The sequence below is a fragment of the Podarcis vaucheri genome, assembly GCF_965113315.1.
Source record: "Podarcis vaucheri genome assembly, chromosome: 8".
In the NCBI taxonomy this organism is placed as follows: Eukaryota; Metazoa; Chordata; class Lepidosauria; order Squamata; family Lacertidae; genus Podarcis; species Podarcis vaucheri.
This window is the reverse complement of record NC_138766.1, coordinates 48,719,027-48,740,243: the sequence shown is the minus strand read 5'-3', so window position 1 is coordinate 48,740,243 and position 21,217 is coordinate 48,719,027. Positions and strand designations below refer to the sequence as shown.

Below are 21,217 nucleotides of genomic sequence, written 5' to 3'. Positions count from 1 at the left end.
AATTTGCTGATGAAATTTCAGCTCAGTAATTTTACACTAAAGTTTCCCTCTAAAGCAGTGCTTTTCAGCCAGTGTGCCGTGGCACCCTGGGGTGCCTTGAATGATGGTCACGGGTGCTGCGGGCAACACTGGCCTCTGTCCCTCTTTCCCTCCCTCCTCTGATGCCCTCTTGCATCTCTGCATCCCAAATGCTGTTTGTTGCAGCAGCTCTGGCTACAAGTTCCCCAGGTGAATGGTGCCTCTGGGGCTGGCTAGGGGGTGCAGGTTGCCAGGAGCTGAGGCGGCCTCAGAGTAAGCAAGCAAGCAAGCAAGCAAGCAAGCGGATGAGGGAGCCCAATCAGCCAGTCTTCCCACCCTTGCTGTTGGGAATGGACAGACAAGTGGGAGGCAAGTATGTGCTGCACTGGCCTTTCTTGTGCTTGCTGTGTGCAAGGCTTGCCTGGGAGCTGATTGCCCAATGCTGAAGGGGAGCCTTTCCACCATGCAGTGTCAGCAGTGCCTGCTGCTGTCACTGCTGCCTTCCAAGGTAAGATGCTGGCCTCACGTTCACCTTTGGCCAGTCTCCTTTGGGCTATTAACACTGGGGGCATCCTCTTCCAAGGCCCCTGTGGGGCAATGTGAGGAGGCACCTCTCTTTGGGGGTCAGGGGGCAGCTCAGAGACCAGGGGCAGCAGCAGCGGCTGCCCGGAGGACTCCCAAGGAGAGGAGGCTGAGGGAACATTCCACAAGGGAGGGTGCTTGAAAAAGGGTGAGAGGCTGCCAGCCTTGCAGGCAAGAGGTGTCATAACTGGAGTCCTGAGCTCCATAGGGGTGCCACAGAAAGAATGTAGATGATCAAGGGAGCCATGGACTCATTAAGATTGAAAACCTCTGCTCCAAAGTATTTTTGTTGACGTATAGTGACATTTAGGTAGCTCGAAATATTCTCCCATTGGTTCTGAGTGGTTCCATTTATAAAGTCTATCCATTTGTTCTCTTGCATAGAGACTGCCTTGTCTGATGTAGACAGCAGAGGAAACTCTTGGTAGGTGATGATATATATTATACTGAGAGATGAGCAGGTGAAGGAAGTTGATATTAGAAATTCTGCCATAGTTTTGCCAAAGGTGATATGAAGATAATGTTGTTGTAATCAAGAAACCACTTTAAATAGTAACAGACTATCTTGCCATACAGGCAACTCCCAATTTATGTTCCAAGGCATCACATGTTTAAGTAAAATTGGATATATTTGAAACAACCCTGAAAAAGCCCGCAAACACCCTATTCCGCCTCCACCCCACTCCTTTTTCTGACATTTTGGGTCACTCTGGGGTTAAACATGGTGCACGTGTGCACAATTGCACACATATCGGATGTGCTTAAAATTGTTGCTTCCTGAATATACTTCCTTTCTTACCCTATGTTTCTTTGGTAATTAAGGCAACACTCCAACATACACTTAACCTGGGACTAAGTACCACTGAATCAGCGGAGTTTACTTTTGAGTAGTCATGTACAGAATTGTTCTGCAAGCTTGGCCAATGATCAGATATGATGGGAGTTATAGTTCCAACAACATCTAGAAGGCCAGAGGTTCTCCATCTGTTGTAGAAGCCACAAGTTTTAAGGTGTATATACTTTGGGTCACTCTCCTCTTACTTCTTCAAGTAAAGCCTTTCCCTGTTCTTCCCACAAAAACTGCTAAACCATTCACACATTTTTCTACGGCATCATTTAAACTGGATGGTTTGAAAAGTGCAACTTCGAATTCTGGGTAGCAGGAACACTGAGTGACACAGCACACTTTATAGAACAACTATGTTTGGCCAGGATGCTGACCTTTTCTATCTACTTCCAAAGTCCAAGTACAGAGTTCCGTTTCCCAGTGAAGGGCATAACGCTTGTGCAACACATGTTTAGAAAAAGAAGTCTGAGTGCTACGCTATTACACTTTCAGCATTCTTTTGAGTAAATGCTAAGAGAGAAGCTGCACAAGTCTGCAGGGAAATCCACAAATATATTCCAAAATGGGTTATAAATTAGTTCAGAAACACTTCAGGCAAGGATGTGCCCTCTCTCAGATATTCATGTGTACGTGTGTTGTTGTTTTTATGAAAGTGCCCCATGACAAATATCACTAGTACTTACTAAGCTAATGGATTCAGAGGAATGCTAAGTGTCACGTCCTTTACACTGGAAGGGCCTTCCTCCCTTAATATATTAATTCTGTTATTTCTGATCAGCTGTTAGGGCTCAGTACTTGACAGAAAAGGCTACCAACACCCTCCAGTTCTGCCTGTATATTGTGTAGAAAAGAGCAGAACGGAACAGTCAGAATTTTACTTACAAAAGTATACATGATTTTATTGCATTTTATTTTAACTGTATTTTAATATGGGGGTTGGATCTCTGAAGAAAGCTAGCTTTCTCTTACATTCCAGCTTCTCAAACTGCAACAGCAAATTATATTACCTTTGGTTTGCTAAGTCATATGGCATGTCCTTAAAAAGCAAAGGACATGAAAATATTGTTAGCACTTAAACTTGGGAGAAAAGCTGGCATGCATCCACTGGAACTGGTAGCTATTTATCCTGGCACACATTCAATTCTTCAGCCAGACACAGCAAACACAGCAGTGACCTGCCATCGCCTTTGGTGGAATGAACAGCTAAACTATGAGCTGCCCTCCTGCAGTCTGAGCCTTTGCCATGGCCTACTATTGAGACAAATAACTGTGGAGACTTCTTTGCAATCTAAACTTATTCTGAATCACTCTTGGAAGTTGTCCAGCAACCAAAAATATAAGAAGTTGAAGCAAAATCAAGTAGCGGATATCCATCCCTAGACAGACTTGTTTTTCTACAATAATTTCCAAGCCAGAAAAAAAGATCAGAAATATAACTCAAGCCACTAACCCATTGGAAGAAAGGTATCTGCTATATACATAGCCTTCACAAAGCTCCCTCTAAGTATTGTGAGAAACAGGTAGGTAGCCGTGTTGGTCTGCCGTAGTCGAAACAAAACAAAAAAATTCCGTCCAGTAGCACCTTAGAGACCAACTAAGTTTGTTATTGGTATGAGCTTTCGTGTGCATGCAAACTTCTTCAGATGTATCTGAAAAAGTGTGCATGCACATGAAAGCTCATACTAATAACAAACTTAGTTGGTCTCTAAGGTGCTACTGGACGGAATTTTTTTATTTTATTGTAAGAAACATTAGCCATGCACATTTTTCTATGTGTGAATACTTAATATCATGTGGCAGCAACAGTTGTGGTCTAAATGAAGTCGCTCCATTCATGGGTGCTTTGAGTTGCACTTAAATGCCATAAATGTAGATGGAAATATTCATGACCAGACCTACAGATTTGGTTCATAGCTGGTAAAATCACTCTGCAAAACGTCAGGCACTGTGACTGAGTCCTGTTAACAGTGACTGTCAGCAGCTTAACTAGCTTTCAGGCAGGGGTCTTCCCCAGCCCAACCAGGAGGTGCATGGACTAGGCAGTGGAACTTCTGCACACAAACTGTGTGCTCCACCACTGAGCTATAGCTCTTTCTCCAACTGATTCATTTGTCAAATGTCATGCCTTCTCTCATTTGTCAAAACACAATGAGTTTGGATCCAGTTGTGCTTTACATTGAAATTAATGTAAAAAAGAAAACCATAATCATCTCAAGTCCCAGTGTTTTCAATGGGAATTAAAGGTAAAGGGACCCCTGACCATTAGGTCCAGTCATGACCGACTCTGGGGTTGCGGCGCTCATCTCGCTTTATTGGGCGAGGGAGCTGGTGTACAGCTTCCAGGTCATGTGGCCAGCATGACTAAGCCGCTTCTGGCGAACCAGAGCAGCACACAGAAACACTGTTTACCTTCCCGCCAGAGTGGTACCTATTTATCTACTTGCACTTTTTGATGTACTTTCAAACTGCTAGGTTGGCAGGAGCAGGGACCCAGCAACGGGAGCACACCCTGTTGCGGGAATTCGAACCGCCAACCTTCTGATCGGCAAGTCCTAGGCTCCGTGGTTTAGCCCACAGCACCACCATGACTAAATTGCTTTGGACTGAACCCATTCATCAGTGTTTGTGCTAGTAGCTTTTTAAAACTGAAAGAATGAATTATGTGTGTGCAACTGTGATAGCACAATTCAGTATAGTAGTACCTCCAGTTACATAAGCTTCAGGTTACATACGCTTCAGGTTACAGACTCCGCTAACCCAGAAATAGTGCTTCAAGTTAAGAACTTTGCTTCAGGATGAGAACAGAAATCGGGCTCTGGCGGCGCAGCAGCAGCAGGAGGCCCCATTAGCTAAAGTGGTGCTTCAGGTTAAGAACAGTTTCAGGTTAAGTACGGACCTCCGGAACGAATTAAGTACTTAACCCGAGGTACCACTGTACCATGAAGCCTGTATGTAGTATAAAGGATAAGAGAAAGAGAGTACCTAGTTAATGTAGAGCAGCTGTGGTTGTGGCTCTCTGCTTCATGGAAATTATGAATAGTTTATGTGCCCAAGGTCTGTGACGGAACTTTAAATACAGTCTTGGGGATTCCTTTTATCATCACCAGAAGAAAAGGATCACTGCAAAAGGCAACTGAATATTTTATGCCAGACTGTACTGCAGGAATAAAATATTTGGTGCCTCTACACGGAAAGCACAAATGACATTTGTCAATAGAATTATCACCAGCTTGTACTTTTTAAGTGTTCTCAGTAAATCAATATTACACATTTGCATCCCTTATAGTATCCTAGATACAGGATTATAATCAAGAAGGCACATAAAACTGAAACAGTTAATCAGTCTGAAAAGTGCCTGTCTCCACCAATTGCTTGCATGTTGCCACATTGTAAACAGCAGCAAATAAGAAAAGGAAAATTGTACCAACTTTTAAAAAAATAAAAATAAAATATAAGTCTGCTGCTTCTATGATTCGTAAGGCAGATGGTTGTGTGATGATTTATTATAGAACATGTTCCCTGGTTTAAGAATATTTGTTGGCAAGCAGCCTCTGTTGTATTTCTGCCTGCTGTTCAGGTGTTTTAAAAGTACAGAGATTCCATCAGGGGGAAAATATGGCAATTCAAATGTAGCCAAACTGCACTCCAAGCTTCTCTTCTGCCCCTCCTAAAGTGTGGTGGGCAGAAGATTGGGATCTACTGGTACATCTCTGGGTGATGTGCAGTAGATCAGGAAGGATTCCTGACTCCCCATTATTAAACTATAGCAAAGCTAAATTACACTCTCTTCCTACCCCACTCCAAATAAATACTGAAATTGGGAGTAAGCAGCTCCAAATTTGTATGTGGAAAGACTGAGCTCCTGGTACTCTTTCAGCAGTTACAAAGAAACACCATTATATTTAATTCTAAGTGTCTGACTTCTGCATTTAGTTCCAGTTGGTGGAAACTGCGGTTCCAGCACAAGAAAAGAATTAAGTCTACCCTCCTAGAACACAATCTCAAGTGACAAGTTCCAGACTAAACTACATTCTTGATATTGCTGATGAAAATGCACCACATGGTGTCTCTTTCACCTTATTGTTATTATTATTGTTGTTATGTTGTTGTTGTTATTATTGGTTTCTATTTGTTGCTCATATAGGATATTTTGTTTTTTAACACTTGATGCTTTGCTGTGTTTTTATATATGTTGTAAGCCACCCAGAGTTGCTGGGGAAACCCAGTAAGATGGGCGGGATATAAATTAAATTATTATTTATTATTATTGTATCAAATTCTGCAGTTGTCATTTGGTCCGTTATAATTCCATCCATCCTGCTGACAGAATTCTATTCAAAAGGCTAGAATAACAGACGAGACAATACCCAACTGTTGCTCTATTCTGAATGCAGTGGACAAAAGCCAATTTACACCACTACTTGTTCAGACCATCTCATATGTCTCAGTGCTCCCAATACGTGTGTGTGTGTGTGTGTGTGTGTGTGTGTGTGTGTTTCCTGGTCTCACTCACTCAACTTAGTTTGTGTCCACACCCATAAGAGACAATAATTTCTCAGGGCTGCAACTGCCAAGCTCTAATGACAAAAGCCTGCCAACTAATGAAAGTTTAATTACACACCGGAGCTCAACATAGAGAGAACAAAATGTTCCATGCTGACATAAGGGCTACTCTTTACTCTGCCCACTTGTGAAATGTGGTAATTAAAGCTGTATTCTATTCAGGACTACAGGCCTATCTGCTACTGTATACAGTAGTTTTAAGAGCCAAATTAGATGTGACAATGGGCGCCATGTTTTATCTTCGTATGCTGTGTTCATGTATAAAGTGTGTGGGAAAGAGACTAACATCAAAAGGAGAGAGTGAGTGGGCGAGAGGAGCTGAGTAGGAAAATAGTTATGTTCTTTGAATAAAATACAGTGGAACCTCGGGTTGCGAACGTGATCCGTGCGGGAGGCACGTTCTCAACCCGCAGCGCTGCAGCTGCGCACCCGCGTGACGCAATTTGGCGCTACTGTGCATGCACCGAAACCCAGAAGTAACCCGTTCCGGTACTTCCGGATTTGGTGCGGTCCGTAACCCGAAAACGCGCAACCCGCAGCGTTCGCAACCCGAGGTAAGACTGTAAAAAATAAACTAACTAAATGGCAAACCTTAGATTTTTGGCCAATGAAATACAGTAGCATAATGTCGTTTGCCCTTTCATTGATCCACAGCAGCTTTCATATCCCAAAAGACAAAGCATTTGTCATTTATAACTAGGATTCTTAAATTGTTACTCTCAGCAGAGATAAAGAGCAATCAGTTTAAGTAAGGCAAATTAAGGCTTCAAAGTTTTAGCCAATGTATAGTTCACGTTCAATTTTGTCACATTATCGAACACTACTCACCATATATGAAGGGAATATTAACACCCGCTTGTGCTTCCCACAGGGCCACTGAGGATCATCCAAGAGATTAGGGTCGTACTCAATATAATCTCCCAGGTCACTGCCTATGAAGAAGATCAATGCATACAAGCAACTGCATAAGGTAATGTGAGAGACATAAAATAATAAATAACGGAAGACAACCTTACAGTCGAATTGCAAAACACTGCCTTTGTATGAGCGATTCAGCTTCTGAAGTGTATAGTTAAAATTGTGAAGGTGAATGTTTATTTGGTCTTCAGTGGCAATCTAGGGATGGGCAAGGAGCACTGAAGCAAAAAAACCAACATACTTAACCAAACAAGCCAGAAGATGTGCATTGGGAAAGATTACAGGCTTTCTACCTGAATGATCATAATGTAAAATATGAATTTTAAATCAGCTCCATTAACAGACAGCAATTGATATTTATTTTTTCCATATAATGTTCATAAGTGGACTTACTGAAGATAGAACAATGTTAATGAAAGCCTTAATGTACAAATGGCTGCACTGCATTGAGCAAGCCTCTAACATATCTGGACTCAAGAGAGTGCACAGTCCATAGGTCACGCAACAACGGCCAAAAATGCTTGCTACTGGTAGATACAGCTAAAACAGTTCCAGGGTGGCCTGAGTGTCGGTCATGAGCTACCACAAAATCTTCCAGCAATATTAGAAGGTTCAGAAGCTGTCGTGGGGCCTAGGGGTTATGTGATAGCTAGATCTCATGGGCTTGGGAAGGGGTGCACAGATTCACAGAATGCAGCTGAAGACAATCACGCCAATTTATTCCACAAAGTTCCATTTAGGCCGAGGACTCAAATGCACATGTATTCTAAAATGTTACCTCCATCCATGCTCCCTTGGGTGCTGTTAGCCCTTCCCAATGAAAGGCTACGATGGCTTGCATTGCGAAATTGTGAGAAGGATGAGGTGGAGTCTATCGTGTTTCTTCGTCCTCCCAAAGCGTTGGTTGGGAAGAGAAACTGGGTATAAGAAACAGTCTAAGAAGAAGAAGAAAGAGACACACAATGTTGATTTTTTTTATTGCTCCACAACATGAAAGCTCGTGTAAAGAACCTGTTTACTTTAAAACTTGAATTTCAAGAACTGAATGTTCTGAATTTTTACAGATGCTTAGAAGCCACTGTTTCCTTAAAAGATAAGAGAATACTGCTGCTTAAGAAATAGTAACTATAGGATACAAATGTGATTTAACATTTGATTCACTAGATTATATGTTGGTAGGATAAGTAGTCTTACCTTCCCATTGGCTCCCAATTCCACACCTTCAAGGCCAACTATGTCTTTCAAGCAAACTCCTGCCGCAGAATGGCATGGCCTCCCACCTTCTGCTTTCATATCCCTGGGAAGCAGAAGCCAGTGGTTAATATATTTTGCATGTAACTAGATATAAATCTTGTTTGTTCAACGCCCTTTCTCAAACACAAGTAAGAAAATAATGATAATTATGTAGAACAGTACTCTCTTGCCAAAAATTTATATGCTAATACTAATAACGAACACAAAATCAGAATACTCTTGCCCAGGGAATCAAGCATTAAGCAGAAATCATTAAGCAGAAATAACATTTATTGGATTATCTGAATATGGATACAGGCCTATAAAAACCTATGCGGGAGTTCTGCGGGGCATTCTCTCTTTAAGGGATAACAATGGTTGAACACTCCAGCATGTGAATAATTTAAAGTGCTATTAAAAATTAACCAGGTTTTTTTTAAACCTGGGAACAAAATTGAAAAGCCAATGCTCTGTGCAACAACAGCAGCCTCAGAACACAATGCTTTTCTTATTCACTGTATTTACATGCAGTTCAAAATATGGGGAGCCCCTGCTTATGAGACCTGGGAAAGGAACCCGTGGCCAAAGAACTGCGTGTGGCACCAACTTTCTGTAGGTGGGGGAAAGCTGGGTGGGGTGGAAGAAGGAGCTGACAGAAATAAAAGGGGTAGCTCTGCTCACTTTTGGTTCCTGTGTACAGCCATCATACAGGCCCCAGCAGATTACCGTATTTTTCGCCCTATAGGACGCACTTTCCCCCCTCCAAAAATGAAGGGGAAATGTGTGTGCGTCCTATGGGGCGAATACAGGCTTTCGCTGAAGCCTGGAGAGCGAGAGGGGTCGGTGCGCACTGACCCCTCTCGCTCTCCAGGCTTCAGGAAGCTCTGTGAAACCCTCCGGAGCCTGGCGCGAAACCGCGCCAGCCTCCGGAGGGTTGCGCAGAGCTGCCTGCGCTCCCGGGCTCCGCGCAGCTCTGCACGACCCTCCGGAGCCCGGCATTCCGAAGCCTCGGGCGCGCTGAAGAGCGCGCCCGGGCTTCGCACAGCTGTCCGCAAGCCTGGGGAGACCAGCGCGGCTCCCTAGGCTTGCGGATAGCAGGCTGTTCTGCGGGCTGGGGTCGGGGTCTTTATATCCCCCCCCAAAAAAACTAGGTGCACCCTATAGGGCGGTGCGTCCTATCGGGCGAAAAATACGGTAATACTTTGACAGTATAAGGTTCTCCACCCTTGTGGTAGGCAGATGAAGTCTTATAATAGTCTGTATTTCAAATTCATGGAAACTGAGTGTAAGGGTCAAATTAAATGTGGTCATATGGGACACGGGTGGCGCTGTGGGTATAACCTCAGCGCCTAGGACTTGACGATTGCATGGTCGGCGGTTCGAATCCCCGCAGCGGGGTGAGCTCCCATCGTTCGGTCCCAGCTCCTGCCCACCTAGCAGTTCGAAAGCACCCTTAAGTGCAAGTAGATAAATAGGTACCGCTTTATAGTGGGAAGGTAAACGGCATTTCCGTGTGCTGCTCTGGTGCCGGTTCGCCAGAGCAGCTTCATCACGCTGGTCACGTGACCCGGAAGTGTCTGCGGACAGTGCTGGCTCCCGGCCTCTAGAGTGAGATGAGCGCACAACCCTAGTCTGTCAAGACTGGCCCGTACGGGCAGGGGTACCTTTACCTTTACCTTTACCTAAATGTGACATACCAGTTTTTGAAAATAAAAATAGTTGTTAGTTGTGTATAGCTGGATTCGTTTGGAGTAGGTGCCCCATGAAACGCCGTCCCATCAGATGTCAAGAACATAAACATCTACATGATTCTTAGAAGACATTTGAAGGCAGACCTGTATAGGGAAGTTTTTTAATGTATTGTGTTTTTATATTTTGTTGGAAGCTGCCCAGAGTGGCTAGAGCAACCCAGTCAGATGGGTGGGCTAAAAATATAATAAGGCGGCGGAGGAGGAATCTCTCACTGATACAAAGGCAAATGCCAGTTTCAGAAGAGGAATTTGAAAAGTAGGTGCATGCTATATGATACAAGCCCCTGAGAGCATCTTTCCAGTATTAAAAGAGCTCCAGTGGCCTTCAATTAATTTCTGGACACAATTTAAAGTGTTGGTTTTAACCTTTAAAGCTTGCATGTAGAAACCTGCTAGTGATGGATGGGGCCAGAAGCATACCTGGCACAAGAAATGTTGTTGCTGTTTTTATTATTATTATTATTACTTTAAGACCATCAGAAGAGCTTGGACCCAAAGGAGGAGGAGGAGGAGGAGGGACACAATACCTTGCCTAAGAATATACTGTCCTCAGGAAGTCCTTCCTGAGAGTGGTATGGTAAGGGAAGGGAAGGGAAGGGTAGAGGACGGTACAGGCTGGTGACATTAACCCTGCCACATGAGAATCCCTTGCAGACAACAAGACAGTCAGGTTGTGCATCCACAGCAGTGACCAGAGAAAGAATGACCGCTGGGATGAGCACAGAGAGAAGATACGCCATGGTGCATCTGTAGCAGCACGACGGGCGCCTTCATTTGCTCCAGCTGCAACAAAACATGTCTCTCCTGTATTGGTCTCTACAGCCAAAAGCAGGCGCTGTAACTCTACTATGGTTTGACTTTACTCCCAAAGGCACACTCATCCACTGTCTCTTGAGACCGATGCCAACACGTACAGTACAGATGAGATGGTACCAAATGAATAAAACGTTGAGGTACAGTCTACAGAAGCAAGCTTTGTCAGAACATACTGCAAGGCTGTGTCAAAAGCATGGGCTTTCAAGAGTCCCTTGGGCCATTTGAAAGGGTAAAAGCCCACTGTGTTGCAATGCCAAGGAACGTGATTGTACTGGTGCCACTTTGAAGTTGTGGTGCTGCATTGGCACTACAATCCTTCATCTCTAGTGCTATGGTTGTGCAGATGACACACCACCAGGCCTTTCAAGAACCATTTTTTTAAAAAAAGAAAAAGCAAGCAATTTTTGAGAGCTGACAGAACAGTCCAGAAGTATTATTAAAGGATTGCATTTGGTTTGAAGTGCCACCTCTATCTATAAAAAACTTTTATTTCAGATACACCACACTATTAATGCATTGTTAGCAAATTCAAATGGTGTGAAGTGTGGTCAGTCGCACATCAGATAAGACATCATTTATACTCTGTACATCACAAATAACAATATCACTTGCTTTGATTTCAAAGACAATCCATTCCTAGTCATAGCATACAGCAGCTTCTCCCTTGGTTCAGAGTATGGCACGTTGTGATAAGGCCAACTGCAGATCTGAAATGCTGAAGAAAAACTGCAGTTCCTGTTCACTTCTTTTGGAAGTGCAGATACTGATCATCTGTCATGGGCAAACATTTTTAATTAAGTTTACCGTTTTTTAGAAATGTCATCTGCAACATCCCTGATGCATGTAGCACATAACATTTACCCAGAAAATCTCAACAGGTATGAAACAAATATACATACCCAACATGGCTACAGTCCCGATACGGCAGCACTGAAAATATGCTGCAGAAGGATCTTCTGCCACTAATAAGGACTATTCTAGAAAACAAATAAAGTAAAGGCTATGATAGAGGGTAGCAAATCCAGCAATTCAATTCAATTCAAATTTAAAACTTTGCTTGGCAAAAACTGCTTTCCGCTATCCTACATTACTTTCTATTGCACTGTTGCAGACGAACTGGATCTATTCTCACTCATAAACTGCACTGTATGTTGCGCTTACCAACATCTGACAGGCCAAGCACCAAAAACTGACATAGGACAAGGGAGGCTTAACACTTGGTTATCAGTGCTTTAAGAGAGATCACTACTAATCATATCTCCAGTGGGACAAAAGGGGGAAAGAGCCTTATGCATAGAAGTCTGGGTGCAGAATGAAAAGCTTGGGACTTGAGCCAATGAATATCCATCATTACTTTGCTCTCTCTGCACCATTCTGAGATTCAAACGGACAACGGGGGGGGGGAGTGGCTTTAATAACGAGGAAGCTGGTCCTTTTAATTTGGCTAAAAAAATTGAATAAAAACAAGCTGGTAACCCTACTTCACTTGTTCAAACATGGTTCACTGAGTCCTACAAATAATGTATTTAAGAAAGAGTGTGTGTGTGTGTGTGTGTGTGTGTGTGTGAGAGAGAGAGAGAGAGAGAGAGAGAGAGAGAGAAGAAGAAGAAGAAGAAGAAGAAGAAGAAGAAGAAGAAGAAGAATCTGTCTTTGGATGTTTTGATCTGGTTATTGGCATAAACCTCCAGGAACAAAACCAACAACTGTCACTGTTTTTTTGTCACTTTCATAACTTCACATATCTTTGACAAGGAAGCCCAAGGGAAACTATTAATGGGTCAGACAGCTGTGCTTTGTTTTTGTTTTTTAAACACAGTGCTGTGCCAGAAATGGTTGAGAAATAAATGGGTCCTCTAGTCCAGAGTTCATAAATGCAACGATAATTGGAGTCTGCCGAACAGATGACAATACAACCACTTCTGCATTAAGAGATCCAAAATCAAACAGATGGCTTCACTCCACTGTGTTTTCACACAAATTTTTACACTAACTACTGCAGTTCAGAGCAGTAATTAAGTCTGCAAAAGCATCTGACGTGCCAGCCTTTTCAGAGCATGCAATCTAATGTCCCTGTATGGAATGAATTTTGCATGAAATGTGCAGGGCTTCCAACTGTAAATGCAGACAGAACTGGAGGGAATAGGCCATGTTAGATACCAACGTACTAGGAATGTCCCTTTAACCTCAGCATGCAATTGCGCTAGCAGTGAACATCAGGAAGCACTTACAATGAACTCTTCACCCTTCAGGTGAGGATTATAAATCATCATTAGCACGCAATTCTACTTTTAATTGTGTTGTCCTATTGCAAGCAAAGAGGAAAACTTCTTACAAAGCACAGCATCGGAATATAGAACAAGATGCAGATAGTAATCAGCCATTTCCCTTAAAATTAAAGTATTTGTGATGAAACAGAAACCCTTGTTGAAACTTCACACATATAAAGAATTTAGTTAGCCTATAGCTCTACAAGGAGGCAAATACCCAAAGGTATTTCACAGCATGTTCAGTCACATCAGTGGGGCAAATATCTTTGATACTACACAACAAAAGAAAACTCACTATGAACATTAGAGGAAGTCTCAGAGGGAGAGCACACACTTTGAATGCAGAAGATCTCATGCTACAGTCCTGGCACTGCTGCTGAAAAGCCTCAGGCAGCCAAAGATGTGAAGGACCTCAATGTCTCAATGCTGCCAGTCAGAGTAGGATATATTGTGTTAGACAGACAAACAGGCTGACCTGGTATAAGGCAGCTTCCTATGATGTTACTACAATGCAGTGTGCTGTACTCTTAATCTGAAGCACGTTGAACTATCTGGTCAGCCCTTAACATTAATCATGCTGGGAAACAGGATTGAACAGAAGTGTGGCCTACTGCTGAGGCAGAAGCAGAGTTCTTAAACAGGCAACACAAAACGGCTCAGGCAAGTTTCATAAACACAAAAACAATACCTTTCCCCCCACAGGTTGGAACACTTCTCATTGCTAATGGCTGACAAGGGATCTAGCTACTAAAAAGGAGCTCTCTGTTTTCCAAAGGCATTTTAGCACCCAAAGCTACTGGGTGCTTGGAGCACTCAATGTACTGTATCTCCTCACCCACCAAAAGCCCCTCAGGCATGCTGCTGAAATTCCTTGGCTTGACTATCCCCCTACATTCATCCTGACTACTTCCAAAAGCTTAGCAAGCACCAGAAGAGACATCTGCTCTTGGATAGAACCTTGCAAGCAACATTGTGCTTTGGTCCCACTCTCCATTCTGTACTTTTCATAGCTGGAGATTCTTGACGGCTGCTGCTCACCCAATGTAACCTTAGTTGGCTTCTAGGGCACCTGCTCACTATTTTTAAAGTCCAAGTGAGGCCTCTTGCGTAGTATTTCATCTCCCTATAACATGCCTCCCTTTATAATTCCTGCACCTATAGAGCATACACCAAAAGTGTTAACCAAGAAGAGAAATTTATTTCAACTGCTACTTTTGCCAATGGGCTTTGCCAGACAGATAATGTCTGGCTACCATGTTACAGGCAGTATAGAGATAAGCATCCATGGGACGAAGCTTCTATCCTTCAACTGCAAAGTGTATAAACTCTCACCTGCAGTGCTGCATACTGTGTGGCTAGCAGCCCCACCCACATCCAGTGGTAGCCCAGGATGGGGAGGTTGTTCTCACTGTGGGTTAATCCTGCATCAGTAAGCGCTTGTACACACTACCACTTGGCAGTGGATAATTTGCCACTGCGGATCCTGGGGCCATGATTTTTTTTTTTTTTTAACCATTTAGCCCTGCTTGAAGACTACAGAATACAGAGGTAATTCTCTGGATATGTCTTGCTTTTCCTTGCAGAGGATTCTTGCATTAGGAAATGTGGTGATCTGCATACAGAATCCAATTTCCACATGTAAAAGATGACCATGGTCTCCTACAAAGGCACACTGCTCTTTGCCTGCAAAATACCTTCCATTCCTTGTATCGTTCTGTCGCATGTTCTTGATGAAATGAACCTTCTTAAAGTTCTTTGGTCTGGGTGAGCCTGACAGAGTCCGGCATCTGAAAAATAAAGCAATTGAAACCAATTAAGTTCTCTGCTGAATAGCCAAAATATCTCAACACAAAGGCAGGAAGGAAAGACCAGACAAATTATTCAGTTCACCATCCTCCCCACTCAGGAGTCTGTAGCAATAACAAAAACAAGAATGTCTAGAAACAAAAGGGGCTTTAAAAAAATAATAGAATGAAGCAATATATTTAAAAATGAAAAACAGAACTTCCTGGATTCTGTTACAGATCCCAGGAAAGATGAGATAGGGAAATGGAAGAATGATGTGTATTTTCGTAACCATCAGAATTCTCTGTAGTAGTGCAAACCAAAATGTTTTTCAGTTTTTAAACACTTCATAATGGGTAAAGTTCCTTTTGCTAAGAAAAGTAACTGGATTGTGCAAGGAGGTCTTCTCTAAAATATGTTTGCTTCCTCTTTTTCCTCCTCTTTTAAGTCTGTTAACACACTCCCATTTACCCTGCATACAGTATGCTCCCACCCCTGGTTTGGGAAGTGATCTATACACAAAATTAGCCACAATGTGTTGTTTCTTATAAAATACTGCATTGTGATGCATTTCCCTTAAAACCAGCTTTGACTATTGCGAGAGAGAAAAAGAATGCCCTGGGTGTAAAGCCAGTAATGTGTGCACAACCTAAGCTGTAGGAAAGTGCTGCAAAACGCAACATAGAATGGAAAAGGTGTTACGTCTAGGTAATGTGTTGGACCAAAGGGAAGGGCAAGATCAAAGGCACCCAACAGAGGAAGGGCAAAGGATAAAACACAATTAACTGAGGACTGATTGGCAACAGATGGTGCATGAATTGTGACAAGTGGATACGGTGGTCTAGAAAGGGATCTGAGGATAGACATGAGAGGTGTATAGGATAAATGCACTGATGTAATGGACACACAAAAATATGACAATGAGAGATGGAAGTGAAGGGATCTGCTAGCACACAGACAGCATGTTTTCAGCTTCAAAAGTGTATTTTCACATGGCCCTTTGCTGACAAGCAATCTTAAATCCAATGTATTTGATGGAGGGCCATTATTTGAGCTTTAGGCAGGTTAGCCAGATGAAAAGAGGACAGGGCTCCTTTAATAGTTGTACAGAAGACAAGACTTTCAGCAGGCATAGCTTTTCCTGCTGCCATTTCTCCCTCCACTCAACTATTCCTATCAGCAGTCACAATGGGCTCCAATTAAAAGAATCCCCACTGCGAGCAGAAGTCCACTGGAAGGAGAACCACGAGTAAACAATCTGAAATATTAAACATTATTTATTTCTTTGGGCAATTATAGCTGCATTTGAATAATTTATGATTGCACTTCACAATGCTCTCATGAATGCTTTGTTACATACGGTCTAAAAAGAACAGTCTCATTAAGAGGAAGCAACGGATTTTGCTATTCAGGTTTTTTGCCCCTTAGGAGATGAGGAAAAGGTTCTGTTCAATTTGAATTAGGTGGATTTCAGTAGTAAATACTGATAAGCTAAATTACTCAGGCCTTGACCTATGGAGAACTTTATAAAATTTCTGTCTTGCCAAGGGGCTATACCACAGGCAAAATGCACAGGGTGTGTTACTTTTTAAATACCGTATTAGCCTGAATATAAGCATCACTTTTTTCTCAAATTCCAACAGTGAAAAGTTAAAGTGCGGCTTATATTCGTGACCTTAGGGTATGCAGCCAGGAGCGCAGGGCAAACAGCGCCAGGAGCGCGGCACCAGCCCCACTCATAGTCCACGTCCTCTCCCCCAAGGCTGGGAAGGGAGAGAGTGAGGAAGTGAAAAAGCCGCTGGCAACGCAGCACCCTGCCCCCGCCCAGTATGCAGCCAGGAGCACCAAGGAATGGAGCAGCTTATATTCAGGTATTTTTTCTCTCCCCATTCCAATTTTAAAGGTGTGGCTTATATTCGGGTGTGGCTTATATTCAGGCCAATACGGTAATTATACTGCTAAAACACGTATATCATATCATATCATATATCATATTTCTTCCATTATCAACTGCAAGTGCATTTCAATAAGAGCTCTTTTTTTAGTTTGCGTTTCTTCATAAAACAAAAGAAATTACTGGTTATGGTGTGCACCTTTGGAACGGTTTGAAACAAGCAATTTAAAAAGCTGGAAAAAATGTATTAAGAGATGTTAAAAAGTACAATGGAAAAATCTGAACACCCTTTGGATGAATGAAAGCATGGCATGTATTGGCCAGGCAAACGTAACAAATTCCACGGATAGCAAACAGTTAGTGTGATGGTTTCTATTAGCTCATTTTCGTATAGGAAACCTGGGACAAACACAAATGATAAAAACGTTTTCTCTTTATCACAAGCAAGTTCAAAGTTTGTGTAGTTTTTAGGAGTCTGTGACTTGTGTCCCTTTCTAACCTTATAGAAGGATGAGATTGGCAAGTTATTCATTTCTTTATTTTGTCTTTGTGAATAATTAATCATGTTAAAAAAGAAAGGGTTGTAAATAAACAGTTCTTTGACTCTGAGCAAGGCTGCCTCATGTTGTGATCTTGTTTTGGGTTCCTAACAAAGCCCCAGCTACAGTTGATCCTCTGTCCCTGGTGAACACAAATGCTTTGATGAAAGAGCAACACTATCCTGAATTGGTAAACAGATTATTAGTCAGTCATGCAGCGTTTGGATTCTAACAGGGTACATAGTATCACAGAGCATACTGCATTGGCGGGCTAACTTTGTAAGAGGTCTTTACAAACGAATTTGCCTTCTGGAGGCACCTGTGTTTGCAGCATTATGAATATATTTGGTATGAAATGTCAGATGCTACAGGACAGAGACCTTAAAAGCTACGGGTTGTCAAAGAACATTGTATTTATATAAGGTGTGCCCCAAACAGCCATGTGTATCACTTCAGCAGTCCCAAGAAGTTCCTTGTGGTGTGAATGTTCATCAGTGATCAAAACAGTACTTGTAAAGAGCTCCAATGTTTACATTCTTTTTGCACTGACCAAGCTGAAACAATTCTATAACAGAGTCTGTATTTTGTGAGAAGGACTCTTCACACATAACAGATTTAAATTGTGCTTGCTAGTCTCACTTCCTTGTTATGTCAGGCAGGGGTGGAGACCGTCAAATCTAGGGGGCCAAATGTAGCCCTCCAAACCTTTCTATTTGGTCCTGAGAATTTCCCCTGGCCACACATTCTCCCTCAAGGCCTCATTCCCCGAGTGCTTTTGCCTGGATGGAATGTGTTCTTGAACTGTGTTAATCCTCTGCTCACTTTTGCCTGAGGCTGTGCCCAATTTTGTCCCCAGTGGCATGTGGTGTTTGGAAGGTTGCCCATGAAAAAATGTGGACCTTGGTCTGGAATAAGTTCTACAAGCTTGCTATACGTGTTCATTGTAACCTATAAAGAAGCCAATGTGGCAGGACCTATACTGTATTAGACATACTGTATTAGACATAGGCAAACTCAGCCCTCCAGATGTTTTGGGACTACAACTCCCATCATCACTGACCACTGGTCCTGTTAGCTAGGGATGATGGGAGTTGTAGTCCCAAAACATCTGGAGGGCCAGGTTTGCCTATGCCTGATCTACAGTGGTACCTCAGGTTAAGAACTTAATTCGTTCCGGGGGTCCGTTCTTAATCTGAGACTGTTCTTAACCTGAAGCACCACTTTAGCTAATGGGGCCTCCCGCTGCTGCTGCCGCGCTGCCGGAGCACGATTTCTGTTCTCATCCTGAAGCAAGGTTCTTAACCCGAGGTACTATTTCTGGGTTAGCGGAGTCTGTAACCTGAAGTGTATGTAACCTGAAGTGTATGTAACCCGAGGTACCACTGTATATGCATACGGAAGAGGATCAGCCCTTCCAGCAGAAGCTAATGTGGTAGGAGCTGTGGAACCAATCCAGTTCACTTATACACAATGTGGAGACATCTTTTCCTTCATCTCAACCCACAAAATGTATTGGGTCAGCCTTGCATGCACAGAATCCCTTGTGACCTAAGCACATAAGGAGTAGGGATGGACACAGCCCTGATCTCTTCCCTCACCCCCTGTCCCTACAATTATTCCACATGTTCTTGCGTGGAACAATATCAGTTTTAAAGAAGTTCTGTAATGGTCCAAATTCTAACAAATGTCAAAATAAACGGCAAAGGGGAAGGGGAACAGAAAGAGAAGTTAAAGAGAGCTACCGCGCTCAAGTCCTAGTTATGTGGGCACAATGCTAGACTAGATGTGCCTCTGGTCTGATCCAGCAGAGTTCTTAGATGTTCACATGTAAAGCCTGGCCTGTACATGGGGATGACGGTGGAAACGGGTGCAAACAGGGCTGCAGATCAGAAGAGGGCAGTGGCTTCAAAAATAAGGTTGGGAAGATGAAAAGGGGGGTTAATAGTAGCTTAGTGGGAAGCGAGGGGATTAATGTGGGGAGAGTGGCAGAGGAGTTGGTGAGCAAGGGGGCAGAGCCTTTTGCCAAGGCATGCCAGTGGCATAATCATTTCCAAGAAAAAACAACATGCATACACTCTGTATAGTTATACTTACCTCCGTAAAGGAGCATTTTCCTCAATATCTTCTAAAGTCTCCAGTGAAGACCTTTGGGAAATCAACCGACGTCTGTGAAGGGAAGGGAAAAAAGAACAATTAAATACTAAAACCATATGCAATTTATTGCCCCAACCTAGACAAATAATAACATACTTTTTTTAAACAAAACTGAGCTGAACTGGGCTAATTTAAAATAACAATATAGAATAAAACTTTTCTGCTTCTTAGGTTTCCTTCACACTTCTCTTCACCATAAACAAGGCTGTCATGCAACAGAAGTTATACTGCAAGATCTCAAATGATCTCAGGCAAATATTCACTACTTCAAACCCCCAGTTTGATCTAAGTGTTTTAAAAGTAAACACTTGTTGCCCAGATATCAGTCTGTAGATCTGTATATGCACAGTAAAAAGGTAAAGGGACTCCTGACCATTAGGTCCAGTCGTGACCAACTCTGGGGTTGCGGTGCTCATCTTGCTTTATTGGCCGAGGGAGCCAGCGTACAGCTTCCAGGTCATGTGGCCAGCATGACTAAGCTGCTTCTGGCGAACCAGAGCTGTGCACAGAAACGCCGTTTACCTTCCCGCCGGAGCGGTACCTATTTATCTACTTGCACTTTGGCGTGCTTTCGAACTTCTAGATTGGCAGGAGCAGAGACCGAACAACAGAAGCTCACCCCGTCGCGGGGATTTGAACCGCCGACCTTCTGATCAGCAAGCCCTAGGCTCTGTGGTTTAACCCACAGCACCACCCGCATCCGTATATGCACAGTATATGCCATATAAAAACCAGTTCTCCTGTCTTCAGGCTTTTCAAACTGCTACTGAGGTTTTCTCCTATGCAACCTGCATTAGGTGGGCAACCTGCAGCCCAGGGCTCAAATGTGGCCCCTGACATCATTTCTGTGGAATGCAATGTCTTCTTAAACTTTCATCTGAGTTTCTTCCTTCCTTCCTGTTTGTTTCCTCCTTGTTTGTCCTGGTTTTTAAGATCGTAGGATCAGGATCATAAGATCCTGGATCAGGCCAACCATCCTTCTAGTCCAGCATTCTCTTCTCACAGTTGCCAACCAGATGTCTCTGGGAAGGCTGCAAACAGACCCGAGTACAACAGTACTCTTCCCACTTGCAGAATTATTTACACCAGGAAACAAGATGCCCTTTTCTGTTGTATGAGAAAAAAATATTTCCCTTTACGACTCTGGAATCTCAAACTCAGCAGCAGCTTACAGCCCTGGGGCCCAATTATGACCCCTTGCAGGTTGCCAGGTGAAAGAGCTGTCAATCACTATCTTCAGCTCACATTGCTCGCCTTCCTGCTCCCTATATGTCCTCTATGCTTTCGTATGATGAAGCAGGAGCAACAACAAAAAGACCAGGAAAAAAAATGGAGAGAGGAAGGTGGCCACATCACAGAGGAGACAAGAAGAAAGGGAAGGGGAAGCTGTGGTGGCGAGGGTGAGGGGACGTGAATGAAAGGAAGTAAGATCTTCCTTGGAAACGAGGCAATGACTCAATATTTTTTAAGCATACATGCTTAAACTTCAGTAATTTGAGGGGGGAAATGCAGCAAGATAAAATCAATTCTAGGAAAAAACCGAGTATCATACAATGAACATACAATAGATAGTATCAGATTGCATAATCAAAACAAAAGAAGAACTATAATCAGATTGCCTAGGAGGGAAGTTGGAGAGACTTAGAAGTTTGTTATCTCTTGCAGAAGAATCAAAAGGTATTACCACATTTCAGACAGCATAAATAGCTTCCTGTTAACAGGGTTATACAAATAAGACTACACTAATTATTAGATGTTTATATACACACAAATACACAGAAATACAGCTAATGCCATCTCTTCCATTATCTGCATTAGTGATTTGATTTGTTTACAGCTAACTTGGAATC

General features: G+C 42.9%; 1 protein-coding gene across 2 annotated transcripts in view; it reads right to left on the bottom strand.

Moving 5' to 3' along the window:
• The window catches only part of CABLES1 (Cdk5 and Abl enzyme substrate 1), a 51,957-nt gene that overhangs the window by 6,074 nt on the left and 24,666 nt on the right, over positions 1-21,217 (bottom strand). The window contains exons 2-7 of one of the 2 annotated variants that reach the window (XM_082234824.1): positions 19,308-19,379; positions 14,690-14,782; positions 11,628-11,705; positions 8,123-8,225; positions 7,707-7,863; positions 6,839-6,942 (exon numbers count right to left, since the gene is read on the bottom strand). In XM_082234824.1, the coding sequence (XP_082090950.1) occupies positions 6,839-6,942; positions 7,707-7,863; positions 8,123-8,225; positions 11,628-11,705; positions 14,690-14,782; positions 19,308-19,379 (607 nt within the window). The remainder of the gene's footprint in view (positions 1-6,838; positions 6,943-7,706; positions 7,864-8,122; positions 8,226-11,627; positions 11,706-14,689; positions 14,783-19,307; positions 19,380-21,217) is intronic. The other variant, XM_082234825.1, reaches the window with a different exon arrangement.